This window comes from Medicago truncatula, chromosome 3 (genome assembly GCF_003473485.1).
Source record: "Medicago truncatula cultivar Jemalong A17 chromosome 3, MtrunA17r5.0-ANR, whole genome shotgun sequence".
Taxonomy (NCBI): Eukaryota; Viridiplantae; Streptophyta; class Magnoliopsida; order Fabales; family Fabaceae; genus Medicago; species Medicago truncatula.
In genome coordinates, this window is record NC_053044.1 from 28573699 (window position 1) to 28590111 (window position 16413).

The 16413-nt window shown below is 33.1% G+C and overlaps 1 protein-coding gene across 1 annotated transcript; it reads right to left on the reverse strand.

Annotated features, from left to right (window-relative positions):
• Positions 1–4212: 4212 nt before the first annotated feature.
• Positions 4213–7547, reverse strand: LOC25490843 (transcription factor MYB64). Its single transcript, XM_013604745.1, has 3 exons — positions 7123–7547; positions 6459–6585; positions 4213–5016 (listed from the first exon to the last, which is right to left on the reverse strand). The coding sequence occupies exons 1-3, from the start codon at positions 7545–7547 to the stop codon at positions 4213–4215; spliced, it is 1356 nt and encodes a 451-aa protein (XP_013460199.1).
• Between the last annotated feature and the right edge of the window lie 8866 nt (positions 7548–16413).

Genomic DNA, 16413 nt, shown 5'->3' on the forward strand with positions numbered 1-16413 from the left:
TATTATTAAAAAAGAAGAAATATATATACAAGAGTGGGGACTAGGCCAAAACCCTCAAAACAAAGCAAAGCGGAAAAAAAATGAAAATCTTAGGGAAAACGGAAATTAGGCAAGCCATTTCTATCCCTAGAGAAATCAAAAGGCAACAATGGTTTTAAAGTGTCAAACCAAACGATGCCCGACAAGTCATGCCCAAGAGAGACTACGAATAAAGGTATTCATTAATTATACTGGGCCATGCTTATCGTCCATAAAAACAACAGAGGCATGGGATTTAAAGATTTGATGGTAACTTGGCAATGTTGGGTAAGCAAGGATGAAAGTTTCATACACTCTAATATCATTTGGTCTCAAAATTATTCAAGGCGCGTTATTTTCCTTGTGATGGCTATCAGAATTTAAAGCTTGAATATAAACCAAGTTTTGTATGGATAAGCATATTTACCACCAAGTGAGTGGTGAGAACAAGAGCGCAGTGTGGAAGATTGGATATGATATGGAGACCTTGGTTTTTTATGCTCCATGGTTACGAGCAGGTGTGGGCCTGAACTCACAATATCTGCGAGGTTAAAAAAAATTTGTTAAATAATTAAGTAATACTAAATTCAATAAGAAGTTATATTAAAAATAGTTGTTGCAACCACGATTAGATGATCGAATGAAATTAACAATCATATAATTGATCTTACCGATAAAACCACTAACATCTATGAGTCTTAGCACAAGCAACAAGTGACAATTGAAGTTGATGAGCAATGGGTGAAATCTTGGAAATGGTTATATTATTATTATTTTTTTTTTTTTTGTATAAATTGTAGAGGTAGGGGTATAATATATTGTTGGGGTGTGAGGTAAAATTTCATGTGTTTATGAAAAAAATCTGGAAAGAAAGTGTGTGTAATACTGATGGGCTGGGCAGGCTGGAGTGGACATGTAAAAAAATTAAAAATTGGGCCTTGGCTGGCTACTGCATCACCCTGCCTTGAAAATATCCACCCCTGGTTACGAGTTGGAACTAGTACTTCGAGAGAAGGTCCATCTGTAATGGTAATTCAATAGGCTATAGTGCACACTCTCTTTGATCATGAATCTCATATTTCGAACCATCATTTGGTGAACCAATGCTTTGATCATGATACGACTCATCATATCTTAAATACTCATGTAATTCAGTCAGCTTAAGAAGATAGGTTAATTTGGAAAGCAGTGAAGAATACCCACTACTCGGTTAAAAAGTGCTTACCGAATTTGTACGGAAGAGATTGTAGATAATTCCTATTTACATTGATCGGGTTATTGGGATAGAATTTGGAAAGTAAAGGTGCCTCCTAAAGTAAAGAATTTATTTTGGCGGATATGTTGAGGTTTCTTACTGACGTATGCGAGCCTATACGATTGAGGCGTCCATTGTCCATCCGTTTGTGTGATATTCATCAATAACTGTGACGATGAAATGCACATTTCCTTTTATTTCTCGACTGTGGTTAATGTATGGCAAGCAAGGAACTATCGGCATGAAATAGAAAAATAATCGCAAAATTAATCTATAGTCTACTGTGTTTGTGATATTACATGGATTGTCGACGACACAAGAGGAACCGTTTGCGACCATCATTTGGAACCTATGGAAGAGTATAAATCTGAGAGTATGGCAACAGATAACGGAGACTTATATCCAGATTTTGGAACGACGAACAACTAGAAGGAGCAATAGAACATGGGAAGGTCAACCAATATTGAGACCACAACAAGAGGTGTAACTACTGTTCAGACAATACCAATTCAACATGTGCAAGGTGGAAAAAACCATTAGGGTGTGGGGTTTGTGACGTGTATTCATGACGGTCAGGGGCATTTTATGCTCACTAAAACACTTTGGTTCACTTCGATATGTTCCACATAATGGTGCCATTTAGCATGGACTCATAGATGTATTGGTCCATACTGGACCAACATTTCTATCCATTAGATTAAACAAGCTTATAGATTCTATCATGCATTCACTGCACTATATCTTATTTCACCCATCAGATTTTTATTTTTTTATTCTTTCTTTTTTTTTCCTCTTCCTCTCTCCAACAGGGAGGTGCTGCAAACTCTTTTCCTCATTTGTTGCAGTTCAACAAATATGCACAAAACAAAAGCAATATCATCATCATAAATTCCCACAGCTGGCCCACAATTTGCGAAGAATAGGTTTGAAACTTTGAGCTCAATTCATGAACTTTCTTCTGGACGGCCAAATCTTGGAAACAAACCCATTGCTATTTGGCATCAAAGATTCATCAAATTCAAATCTTCTGATCTTTGTTGCACAGTTTTCCTTTTCTCTCTTCTTCTTTGTGTACTCAAAGGAAAGTAATACTACAAAATGGCTTACAATAAGCACACCAATTCTTTTTTTAAAATCGCTATTCCTTTCCTTGTTTTTTATTCTCATTAATTAACGGCTAATTAATGCAAGTGTCATGTGTTCATAATTGAATTTTGGTTTTTAGAAAATTTACAAACTATACTGTTGCAAATGTCATGTTGCAATTGTGAAGAACAAGATGGTTTCGGTGGCTGGAACAGATAGACAACACACGAGAGAGAAGAACATGAGAAAGTGTTGTAGATTTAATTTGGTGTTGATGGACTATGATAAGATTTGGTGGAACCATCTAATTTGAGGGTTAAAAAAACAAGTATATGTTGGACCAATTTTTCCATAGGTCCAAATTATACTCAACCCCACGTAATAAGTATAAGAAACTTTGAGCTTGTTACATGCCATTAAGTGGGTGCAATGCATGATCTAATACTTGCAAATGATGATTTTGAGCTTGATGCAAATAAAGTTGTAGATTATTACAACAAAGGCAGGAAAGACATAACAAAATTTGGTGTTGTCTTAGATGAATGTAAACGATGTTGTAACTTATATTTTGCAAACTCTCATGTCAAATTTAGTCGGAGACAAATGAATGATGTAGTTCATACAGTAGCTTGAAAGACCTTGTTACACTTTCATTGATGTTCCACCATGTATCTTTGAATTGATATTTAATGAAATGCAATAAAAAAAATCAATTATTGTAGAAACTTCACCTGATTAATTTTGATAATATCTTAAAAAATTAGAATGTATTTAAACTAATAAAGTTATAAACAAAATTTACGTGTAGTTCATTTAAAATATAATATGTTAAATATATTTTATTCAATAATGAATTTTAAAATTTCCTTTACATATAACTATCATGAAGACTAAATATTAAAGAAAAAAATTATTGAGAAAACAGTAAGATTTCAATTTTTTTATAAGGACTAAAACATTTATGTAAAAACTTCATTTATCTATCACAAAGACCAATTTATATTTTGTCAAAAAAAAAAAGACCAATTTTATATATCTCTCTTTTCCCATAATTTCATCTCTCCTTTCCTTTAACATCATCTCTCTTTCCCTTTTTACCTGCGAAGGTAAAATTTCCTTAATATTTGTTGTTAACGTAAAGAACTGTTAATGTCAACTTTGACCTATATATAAAGTCTGTGTAATAAATTAATTCATATGATTTCAAGCACTCGAAAGTTGAGAATGCGTTGAGCAAGCAGCCAAAAAGATGTAACGGAAAAGGAAATAAAGAAAATTTAATCACATTAAATAGCAACAATGCAATAGCTTAGCACTAAATAACAACAAAAAAAAATAAAAAATAAATAAATAACACCATGCATACACATCTACAATCATACCTAATAAGATAAATAAGCAAAAACATAGGTTAATTCTAACTTAACTAAAGTTTAACAACCATTTCGGTCTCACAAAATCCGAGAAAATTATACGTAAAAGATTTAGTTGTTCATTTAAGTCTCAAAATCAGAGATGTAGGTATTCAAAGTTGCACGCGAAAGATATCAAATTTAAAAAAAGTAACAATAACACTAAAATAACAAAATGTTGCATAATTTCATGCAAAGTCCAAACCCATAGGACAAAACAAACAAACCATAGTTAAACCAATCCAAAGTGGAAAGTACATACTAAAACAAAACAAAGTCAAGACTAAACAATCCAAATTAATGTCAAATGCATACTACCATGCTATAGTGGAAGCATGGTTTATCAAACGTGGAAGAAAAACACACACTAAAATAAAAAACCAAACACACTTAAACATCCAAAATGATAGATTCATCATTTTAGAATCACCAGCAGCAGCACTAATAAAACTGAGCAGAAGAAACCAACTCCAACAAATCCATCTCTCTCTTCCCCTCTGAAAAATTCATATTCCCAAGATGCAACTCCACGTTGTTCTGATTCTGAATTCCATTCAGCATTGGAGGAAGGTAGTGGTCAGAATTAAGGTAATTCATCATAGGTGTGGAAGAAGTACTCAAGTACATGTTGTTTTGTGAATTTGGCTTAGGGTAATTGGAAGGATTGGAATGAACAAATCCACAATCAGTAACATCAGGGAGAATCTGATTACTGTTAGTTTGGGAAGAATAATCCAATGGATAAGAGTTTGAAGAGGGTTTCTTGGAGTAGGGGTTAACAGGTTCAGCATTATTATTCACCTTGAAAAGTTGCTGCATGAAGAGAAGTTCATCATCATAAGATTCAGATATAAGTGGTGATGATGAATTTTCATGAGATAGGTTAGAAAAAACAAAGGAAGATTGGTTTGAAGAAGGGTCCTCAGAGATCGCTGACACGGAGCTAGTAGCAGTAGTAGTAGTAGCAGCAGCAGCAGCAGCAGCAGTAGTACTGATGAACGCTTTTTGAGTAGTCAAAGTTTTGATATAGTCTTGAAGAATAGAAGATTGTGGTTTACCATCAGTGGTTTGAGGCCTTTTGTTCTTTCTCCTTGAATTTTGTCTCCTTTTTGTTGCATTCCAATGATTCTTTATTGCATTCTCAGTTCTTCCAGGAATTCTCTTTGCTATCTCTGCCCAACGATTTCCAATCATGCCATGAGTTTCAATAAGCATCCTTTCTTCTTCTTCACTCCAACTATCTTTCTGCAACATATAAAGTAAGTTTGGAGTCACAAAGTGATAAAGTTCGAATCTCATCAACAACTAACTATTTACTAACATTTGACTTTCCGAAAAAACTTTGGAAAAAACTGATTTTAAAATATAAAATTAAAGAAACAAAAAACCATATTGATAAGTAAATATAAAGAGTATACTAAGTGCATGTATATTGTTATGATAAGACGTCATCTATCAAATTCACCTTGAATCTAAACATATGGAACGACTTGAAACCAATTAAAAAACCATTTCAAAGCTAGCACTTTCATATGTAAACCTATCATTAGGATCCCTTAGGATCCCTTTTGAAGAAAACAAGTATATAGTTCTATAAAAACAATTTGGGGTTGGCCTAGTGGTTGGCTTGGGATCTTGGAGTTTGCTCCTCCAGAGGTCTCAGGTTCGATTCCTTCTAGTGCCAATTTCGGAGGGCTAAGTCCATACAGAGCTTGCTCTGGCTTTAAACGGGGCCCCCGCAAGCGGGCGGTGGGATTGGTCCCCTCGGATTAGTCGATTCTTGGATCGGATACTGAGTTTAAAAAAAAAAAAAAAAGTATATATCCATTGTTAGTCTATTATCAAATTTGTTTTAATCATACAATTAAGGTACAAAAAAGACAATTTATATTTTTGAAAGATAAGATAAGAAAGAATTGGGTAATTGCACACCTTGTTGGTGTGATTTAGTCAAACTCATATGTATAACTTATGAGAGAAATGGAGGGAAACCTTGTCAAGGTTATTTGAGTGTTGGAGGGAAACTCTAATTAGCAAAGTTTTTTGATTAATAATATGACAATTAATCCAAACTTGGGTTTAGGAAGAATGTGAGAAATTGTGGGAGGAAACAAAGTTCTGAATAAATATAGTAAAATCAAAACATGCATGTCAATGATAAACTTGGAAAGTGACAACATTAAGCCGTATATGTATTAATCTTTGACTTAGAAACTAAATATAGAAAAAGTGATCAACCTGCGCAGTTGCAAAGATAGATCCTAGAAAAAACAAATTACATGCTCAATAATTATCAAGATATAATGAAATTTTCTAGGCCAAATTTAGGTTTTGGAGGGAAATAAGACAATTAATTCCAAACGTGGATTTAGGAGGAATGTGAGAAAATGTTAGAGGAATCAAAGTTCTGAATAAATATAGTAAAATCAAAACATTCATGTGAATGATAAATTTGGAAAGTGACAAGATTATGCCCGCAAGTTCATAAGATATAGAAAGTAAATAAAGACAAATTGATCGAACTGAGCAGATGACAAAAATAGATCTTAGAAAAATCACATCTAAATCTTGATCATGCAAAATAATTATCAAAATCATAGATAAATTTTCAAGGCTAGCTAAAACACACATACACATTATGGAGAGAAAATATATCGAAAAATTGAAAGATTAAATAAGTGACATACTTTGATATCAGGCCTCAGATGATTATGCCATCGTTCCCTGCACTGCTTTCCAGCTCTTCCTTCCAACTTCTCAGCTATTTGAGACCATTTTCTTACACCATATTGCTTCACCAGCTTCAACAATTTCCTTTGATTTTATATAACAACAAATTACAAAACACCTTAAAATTTAGCCCAAATATATTATTATTAAAAAATAGAAAAACAACATACTTTCACAAACATAGTTCTAAATTGTGGTTTGCAATTGTACCAATTTTTTTTATATAACAAGAACTTCAAATTTAGTCCAAATATATATTATTAAAGATACACTTAGTCCAAATATATATTATTAAACAATATTCACAAACCCTTTAAAAAAAATATATTCACAAATATACTCACAAACATAGTTCTAATTTGAGATCTACAAGTGCAACAATTTCCTTTGTTTAAAAGTAACATCAAATAACAAAACACCTTCAAATTTAGTCCAAGTAGACAATATTAAAAAAAAGAAACACACACACAAAAACTCGTCAACATAGTTCTAAATTGCAGTCGAATCGGCCGCATTTACATGCATTATCAAAATTTTCACGTATGCACGACTTCGACCGCAATTTAGAACCATATGCTACAAACAAACAATCAAACAACAATTAGGGTTTGATTACAAAACCTGTCTTCTTCATCAGTCCACTGTCCTTTGATCAAAGAAAAGGAAGACACTTTCTTAGGTCTTCTTCCAACCATTTTTGCACCCTTTCCTAAACCATTGATCGCATCTTCTTTCTCCACACACAATGAAGGAATTTGTTGTGTCCAATTCATCACCTCTTCATTTGCCAATAGATGATCAACAAAGCTAGCTTCTTGAGACATGATATTATTATTAGGCCACATAAAACTATAGGTTGAACCATTCGAATAACCAAAGCTACAAATGTTTTGACCATCAACATTTTGTTGAAGTTTCTTTTGAGGGAAGTGGTTGTGTTGACCCCATAAGAATCTATCAATGGCAGTCAAAGGAGGACCTATTGAAGAGTGGTTGGTGATCTTTAAATTATCACCACCACCAATACGTACTCCAATTGGTTTCATGAAATTTTCTTATGGAGAATGAAATCACAAAAAGGGGAAGAACTTTGTGAGAGGAGAGAAAAAATGGACATGACAATCTTATTACAAGACCTTGTAATTAGACATATGTATTAGTAGCAATTGATTAGGCAATATATCTAACGAATAGGAATCAAGCATATAATGTAACTGCTGGTCTTCCTCTTTTAATTAATTTAGAGAGCTAGGAGGAATCAGTGGGGTAGTATTAATCCCTATGTTATTTCATTAAAAGTATATTTTAATTCTGAAATTTATTTTGAACTTTTGTTAAATATTTTATTATGCCCTTATTATAATATCCCTCAAAAATCATAATGGGCCAATTCCTTAAAAAAAAAAATCATAATGGGCCAATTAATGGGAATATTGACATAAATATGATTTTTTTTTTTGACAAAGACATAAATATGATTTATTTTCCATTGTGAGTCATTATTATATGTTTAAAATCATTCAAGGGTATACATGTTTAAACTATTTGTTTTTGTTTAGACATAACAATATGATTCGAGATTTAAAGTTATTTGAATAATATAAGCCATATCCCCTAAAAAAATATATAAGCTTTTTTTTAAAGGATAATAATATAAGCCATAGTCATTACAACGAAAAAAAAAAATTGAAGGAAAGATCAGGGAACTAAATTTGAAAGCCAGGTTGTTTTTGATGAAAAAAAATATATTAAAAAAAAGGCACATTAAGAACCATGAACTTAATTTTTTTTTAAACAATGATAAAATGGCACAATTTATCACTGTTAAACAAAATTCAAAGGATACTTCATCAATTTTCTTATGTTTAATCTCATAAACCAAATTAGAAGGACTAACACCTTCCAATTTATCACTATTAATCACACTAAGGATTTGTTTGGGTGTAACTTTTTTTAATTAAATCCGCACCACAATCGATTCGCTCGAGTTACTTGACAACTACTGGTAGGATAGGAACAATGGTCACTGATTAAATAAATACTCTTATCTCAAAGAATAAATCATCCTTCATCAAGGGAAAGTTCTTGTTGGATAACGCTCTAGCGGTGAATGAAGTGGTTGATGTAGCAAAGAAAAAAATGTGGAGTGCAAGAAGATGAAAGTAGACTTAAAAAAATTGTATGACCCGTATAGTTGGAACTTCTTATATATATATATATATCTTGTTTTGGGGTTTTGGTTTCGTAACAAATGGATCAATTGGATGAAGGTGTATTTTTTCAAGAAGATTGTCGGTGTTGGTTAATGGGTGCCTTATGGAGCAAGTTACAAAGGGTTTAAAGCAAGGAGATCATTTAGTCCTTTTCTTGTTTCTTTTAGTAGCAGAGAAACTAGAGTGTTGATGGATAAGGTAGTGAATTTGGGTTTTTTTTCCAAAGGTTTTAGGATACCAATCTTGAAGGTGGTGGTTTCACATCTTCAATATGTAGATGATATTTTAATCATACTAGAGAAAAGAAGGGTACTCACATGTTTGTCTTTTCGCTCATTTTATTGCGCTAATGTGTGAAATTATGAATGATGTTTTTTTATGAAATTTTAATTTTAATTAAATTTAAAAAAAATAAATGTTTGTTGCTTTCAAGTTATAACAAGCTAAACTGACTGTGAAAATTATGAATGATGCTTTTTTATGAAATTTTAATTTTGATTAAAACTAAAAATATAAATGTTTGTCGTTTTTAAGTTATAACAAACCATACTAACATTGATTATCTATTCAAGGTGGTTTAGAATTTGAAAAGCATTAAGATAAGATATAGAAAATAAACATATTCTCAATTGAGTTAACAAAATGACTCATAGATCACGTGTTTCTCACCATACCATTAAGGTACACCATTGAATCCTAATATATAAAAGTTTAGATATACATGATAATTGAGAATAGACGTGAAAATGGCGAAGGATGTTGTTTGTTTGGGATGAAGAGGAAGTGAAAAAATGTAGTGAATTGTTAACTTAAATTGTTTTGCATTTGATACGGTGGATAAGTGGGTTAGGCAGTTACATCAGTCCAAACACTACTCTGTTAGTATCGCTTATCAATAATTGTCATCGGTAAATAATAACAATACATATGTTAATTCTAATATTCTTTGGATTAAAGCAGTTTCGTTTAAAGTTAGTCTCTTGGCTTGTTGTCTGCTTCTCAACTGTATTTTAACTAAAAGGTATAGTTTAAATTATCTATAGGTGTTATCACATTAGAGATATAGGGTAGGTCTATATTCATGTATAACTATCTGCAAATATGTTATTGAAACAATCGACTCTTTTTTTTACTGATGCATCATAAGTAAGTATGGATCTTGCGTCGTTGACCAAAAATGGAGACGTATGATGACATATAGATGGAGTTACATCTGAAGCCTTAAAAGTGTACAATTGATTAAGAGGAAATATGCCAGAAATAATTATCAAAATTTCATCTCAATGCAACTTTTTCTATCTTGAACTATTTATTCTCGCATGACATGTATGACTCAAAGATTCATATTTAATACATATAAAATCAGGGAGATATGTATTCTTTGTAAAAAAATATTGTCGGTTCTTACCTGTAGTTGGTGATATTGTCTTTGATTGAAATGTGTGACACTATGTGTCATGTGTAATATGTAATAACCTGTTTTTTGTTAGGATTATTTTATTTAATTACTATATGTGTTTAATTGCTTATTTGTGTGTTTGATTTGGGATTAGTGGATTATTATGGTATTTTAGTCATTTTAGGATCAAGGGTATTTTGATAATTTGAGGACTGAGGGTAAAATAGTAATTTTTAGAAGGAAGATTATGTTTAGTGTTTTAGTGTGAATAGTTATTTTTACCAAGTTAGTAGTAACTTGTGGTAATTATTTTGAAATGATAATTAATGAGATGTTTTAACGAGTTAAGTGAGTAATAACTTTTTAATTAAGTGTGATAAGATACACTAGGCACATTTTATGAGGAAAATTAACTTAGTCCATTAGTTGGATTATATAAGGATTACTTATCAGGAGAATTAGCTTAGAGCTTTTATTTTTCACATTACACACAAAGTGGTGGCTAGAGAGAAAGAGTGAAAATTGACAGAGAAGAGAAGGTAAAAGAGAAAGAGAAATACTCGAGTGAAGAGAAAGAAGAGAAAAAGTTAGGATTCAAGAGGGAAGTGAATATTTAGCTTGAGCTAAGAGGAATAGAGATAAGGGAAATATGTTTGTTCGTTTATAATAATCTATAGTATTTTCTAGCTTATGGGTCATATATGATTCATTTGATTTTGTTAAATTGATGATTATATGTGTTGAAATTTGTGCTTATAATTAATTGGTAATTATGGGTATGCTGAAAATTGTGAAATTAAGTTGTTTATGTGTTCAAATTTATAATTAATGTTTTGGAATAAGTTGTTTTGAGAATTTTGCTTAAATATGTGAAAACCTTGAATTTGTTAATGATTATTGCTCAAACATGTTCTAAATCACTTGTTTTATCATTGCGTATGTTTGTATGTTGATGGGTTGTTAATTGTTGGTTTGGTTGTGAAGTTTGAATTGAATATTGAAGTTTTGGAATTTTTGGTGAAAAATGAGTATGACGGTGAAAACTTGATGATTTGATGTTATGAACTCATACTTTCATTCATTTTAATGTTACTTTGAAGTATGTTAACTGTTGGTGAAGTTTTCACAACAATTTTGGATCAATTGGGGGTTTTTAGAGATTTTTTGTGCGAGTTTCTGAGAGGGAATTCATTTATGGGTTCATGGGTTCCCTTGTCATGTGCTACTCTCTTGGCAAGATGTGTGTTGTGCTGAACAACACGTGTTGTTCTGCCCATCTCGGGTCTTTAGGGGTTGTTTATGAACATCCCCAAGTATTCCTTTTGGTCTGCTTAGATGTTGTTTTGATAATAATGTTGTTGGAACATCTTTTAAATTGGACAAAATTGATTTTATGATTTGAGACGAACTTTGAATGAAAAAGGCACATGAACTCTGAATTTTTGAAACTTGGTTTTCATTAATTGGAATGATGAGGTTACGACTTGTTTTCTGTAACAATGGACTTATAATAACCAAGTAGGATTGGTATGAACATAAAAGTTGATATTTGGAAAAAATGTCAAAATAGACGAACTTTGTAAATTTTTAGAAATAGATGGATTTTATGAAACAGTGATGTTATACTTGAACTATTGTGATGATAGGTGAAATGTAGGAATGATTTGTTGATATGTATGAGTATGATGTCTTATTTTGGTGAGACATTTGAAAATAGACGATGTTGCAAAATGAGACGGACTTTGGTGAAAATAGACGACATTTGGTAAAATGATGGATTATGATTTGATAACTTTCAAATGACTTTATATTCATGATAGTGTGATGGAATAAGAATGAATCAATGACTAATGAGTGTATAAAATTTTGGTTAGCATGATGTGTTTGATTGCGTCTATTATACCATTTGTGCTTATGGAATGATGTAGTTTCATTGTGGTGATAATTGTTTGATGATTGTTGATGATGAATATGTAAAGATGAATACTTGATGATGAATGTGTGAAGATGGTTAATTGTTGATGTGTGGATGTAATGTTTGATAATGCAATGTGGCGAAAATGCAAAGAATATGAAGAGTAAATTGGTGTTGTCCATTATCGAGTCAATACTTGATATTGATGCATTCATAAGCCCTATATGAGGAGAATATGCAGAAAATATGTAGAGGAATCGATCGGTAAAATTACCTCCGAAATTCAATTGGTACCACATGCATGTAAAGTCGAGTCTAGAGCATTACATGCGCATGAGTTATGTGAAACGTGACATACTTGATTATGTGACTTGGTGAATTATGTAATTAGTAAATGTTGTTATTATGTGAAGTTGTATATTTGCATATGTTGTTTGGTTATGCTAGTACGCTTAAGATAACATTGTTGATGTGATGATTCTTGGTTGGGTGACCTGATTAAGAGAATATTTACTTAACCTAAATTTGCTTTTATATGCTACGATAGAAGTATGATAATATTCGCATGATGTTAGTATTCTAGGATGTTGAGCAAGTATATCTATTTATGACAATTGAAATCTTTGAATGTTATTTCCTTTATTATATTTTATTATGTGAAATGTTATTTAACCTCCCGTGGTTATTTGCACAAAACTTTGAAATAATTTTTCTTAACATGTATGTATTGATAGTTAAACCCCACCCTACTCACTATAACAAAACTAAAACACACCTTAGCTAGCCATATTTCATATTTTTATAGTGTTTTTATAATAAACATTGAACCAATTCATGGCTACTTGTATTTCATATTAAAAAAAAATGCTAATGTTCTAGTAATAATTCGCTTAGGTCTTGGATTTATAATAAAAAAAATAGTGTTTATAACATAGTTGTAAAATCGCATAGAAAATCAAAGGTTAAATGATTGTTTAGATAACTATATAATTTACATTTATTGGCATGCACAATGCCTATCGGCGAACCACCTCTTGCCACAGCTGGAAATTGACTGGAGCTCCACCACCTGCTTTGGAGGTGTCTCCGGAGCTCCCCCTTGGTCAACGCTAGCGGCATCCCGTTGACCACCACTGCCACCACCCAATTGTTTAATTATTATTTAATTATAGGTTAATAGGTGTTTAGCCCCTTGTCATTTGGATGAGTTTTGGTTTAACCCCATGTAAAAACTTTTTCTTGAGATTCCCCCTTGTAATTTCAAGATTCTTTGATTTTAGACCTTCATGCAGCTAACTGTGTACCACTGGCATGCACAAGTGGAGGAGTTGTGGTTCGAACCCTAATCACAGCGTCCATAATGGTAATTTCAACATTTATATCAGTTGAGTTAAGACTTATTGACGAAATTTACCATTTCATTTAAGAAGCGAAATTTACTATTTTTATCATGTACTTTTCAAAATATCTCCTTCACGATAATCTTTCAACAATAAAAAATGTATATGTATAAAATTCTATAAATGACAAATTTTGAAAGTCGAAAGATGCTAATACATCAAGCGAGAGGTTAAAATTTATCAATGGTTGACGAAGGCATCAGATCAGTCCCGTGTGAAGGCACTTTTGCCATGCACACGAAAATATCATCTAATAACTATAAAGTCTAGACCGTCCAGGTGGAAAAGTCGTTCTCTATCTTTCGTGGGCCGTTTTACTTTACTATAATCTGTTCTGACCTCTCTCCTTGTCTATGCTCTTTCTTTCTTCAAAGCTCTTTTAGGTATAATCTCTTCCATTAAATCTTTGCTTTAAATTTTTTTTGGAGTGGGAGTGAGGATCACATAAAAATACCTTGGATTAATGGGAATATTGCTTGTCATAGAAAAGAGTATGGTGGGTTGGGGGTAAGGCAGTTGAGGGAGTTTAATTTATCTCTTCTAGGAAAGTGGTTTTGGAGGTTGTTAATTGACAAATGTGGTTTCTTGTATAGGGTGTTGGTTGCTAGGTATCATAAGGAGGCAGGGAGGTTGGGGGCCAGAGTGGTTCTTATTGGTGGAGGGAGGTGGCTAGGATTAAGGACCGCGTTGGTGAGGATGGGGAAGGTTGGTTTACAGAGAGGGTGTCGCGAAAGGTGGGTGATGGGGCTGATACTTTCTTTTGGTATGATAGGTGGTTAGGAGGTGTTCCTCTTTGTCAACGTTGTGAGAGTTAACTTAAAATCAGGTTTCTGCAGAATCGTGGCACGATGGAGGTTTTAGTTTTTTGGGCAAGGCACTGGAAAAATCGTGGCACGATGGGGTCTCATCGTGGCACGATGGTGCGCTGGCAGATAAAAATAAAACATATTTTTGGGAGCAGATTTGTTACAGATTTTAAGCAGATTTGTTACAGATTTTAAGCAAGACTTTTACTATAAATATAGACCTTGTATCAGGCTATTTTGAGAGAGAGAGAGAGAGAGAGAGCTGAAACAAGGGTTTAGAAAAGCAACAACAAAACTAGGGTTTGTATAGAGTTTGTCTCTTCGGAACAAACACTAGGGTTTGTGGGTTGATTCACCTTGGAAACACTATTAGGATTGGAGTCTCTTGGTTACGGGAAGAGATTGGGACTTTGGGTAGAATTAGGCGGGAGACATATTCTTGTAACCCATTGATTTCTCTTTGTAACGGTACTCATCATATAGTGGATCGGAGGGCTGCTCTCTCCCCCAGACTAGGTCAATTTGGACCGAACTGGGTCAACAAATTTCTTTGTGTTCTTCTCTTCTTTTGTATTCTTCTCGCCGTTGTTTTCTACTTTTTGGCTTGTATTTAATTATTCCATACACTTTGTTTTGGTTGCTTGATTATCCCTTGCTCCACACATCAAGTTGTTATTGGTATGATTTTTTCATCGAATTCACAACAAACGTTTTAGTAGGCTGTATGATCTAGCAGAGAACAAGTCAATTTTGATTGCTACTTTGTTCTCTCTAGGTTATGAGGAAGGGGGTGAGGCGTGACAGTGGAAGAGGAGGTTGTGGGTGTGGTAGGAGAAGATAATAGAGGAGTGTAGGGTCTTGTTATCTAATGTTATTTTGCAGTCTCATGTTTCAGATACCTGGCAGTGGCATCCCGACATTGTGGGGGAGTTACTCGGTTCGTACAGGTTACCAACTGCTCACTTCTCAAGAACCACCTATATTGAACGTTACAGATAATCTGATATGGCATTCTCAGTTGCCATTGAAGGTCTCCATCCTAGCTTGGCGTTTGATTCATGACAGGTTTCCGACAAAAATTAATTTACTGAATCGTGGCATTATATCTGCCACAGATACCTATTGTTCAGCGGGTTGTGGACAGCTTGAAAGTGTTCAACATTTGTTTATTCATTGCGAAACTTTTGGCATAATTTGGCAGCAGGTTCGATTTTTTATTGGTGTTGCAGGTGTAGATCATCACAGCCTTCGTGCACATTTTGTTCAGTTTACTAATTATTTGGGTGACAAAAGGGCACATTGATCGTTTTTACAGTTACTATGGCTTCTTTGTGTTTGGCTAGTGTGGAATGAGCGATCTCTCCAATAAATAAAAAATCCAAAGGATACCATGTTGTCGCATTATTCGAGAAACTATCGTGATGCAACATCTCGCTAAAATAATCTTTTCCGTCAATCAAATTAAAGTAAATTAATAGACATGCCATCTCGAAAATGAAAGGTGAGTGGTGCAAAACGGATAGCACTTGGGTGACATTGGTGATATTGGCCAACCACGGTCATAAGTTGCTTTCTTCTTCTCACCTTTTAACAATTTTTTTTTTTGTTCTTTTGTACACTTGTGACATTGTGGTTATCCAATATCACTCAAGTGTTATCCGTGCAAAACTTAATATTGGGAGGGTGCAAAGTGCATTCAATACATGAAAATTGGTGTAGTTTCGCATATCCTTGTCACTGCCTTCAACAGCTTTCCTTGCATGTGGTCTAGTTCCTTTCCACGTATGAACTTTTCACTCATGTATTATTTGCCTTGTGAAATCACTATGATCGTTTCGTCTATTAATCAACAAATATAAATAATGAGGTATCTCAAAATGAGATAAGTTAACTCTCAACTTGAAAGTTCCAATCCAATTTTTGATCTAGTGTCCTATCCAAAAGTACTTGGTCTCCTATCTAGATCACTACATCTAACATTGTTCCCCCTCTTATTTCAAGGCTAGAAAATAATTCCTTGGAATAAAGAAACCACAAATATTGCACAGAACACAACTTAATGACAAATATATATTTTTCCATGTTCAATTCAGAATAAAACAACCAAGTAAGGTTTTAATTATCTATAGACAAAGAAGAAGGGAAGCAAGTCAAGATAAATTTGCAGAAGTAGAGCACA

Bases quoted from the DNA above. Each gene is read 5' to 3' on its own strand.
- LOC25490843 (XM_013604745.1), bottom strand. From the start codon at position 7,547: ATGAAACCAATTGGAGTACGTATTGGTGGTGGTGATAATTTAAAGATC. The intron at 6,586-7,122 runs GTTTTGTAATCA...ATAAAATCAAAG, and splicing joins TGGACTGATGAAGAAGACAG to GAAATTGTTGAAGCTGGTGA. The intron at 5,017-6,458 runs GTATGTCACTTA...TATATGTTGCAG, and splicing joins ATCTGAGGCCTGATATCAAA to AAAGATAGTTGGAGTGAAGA.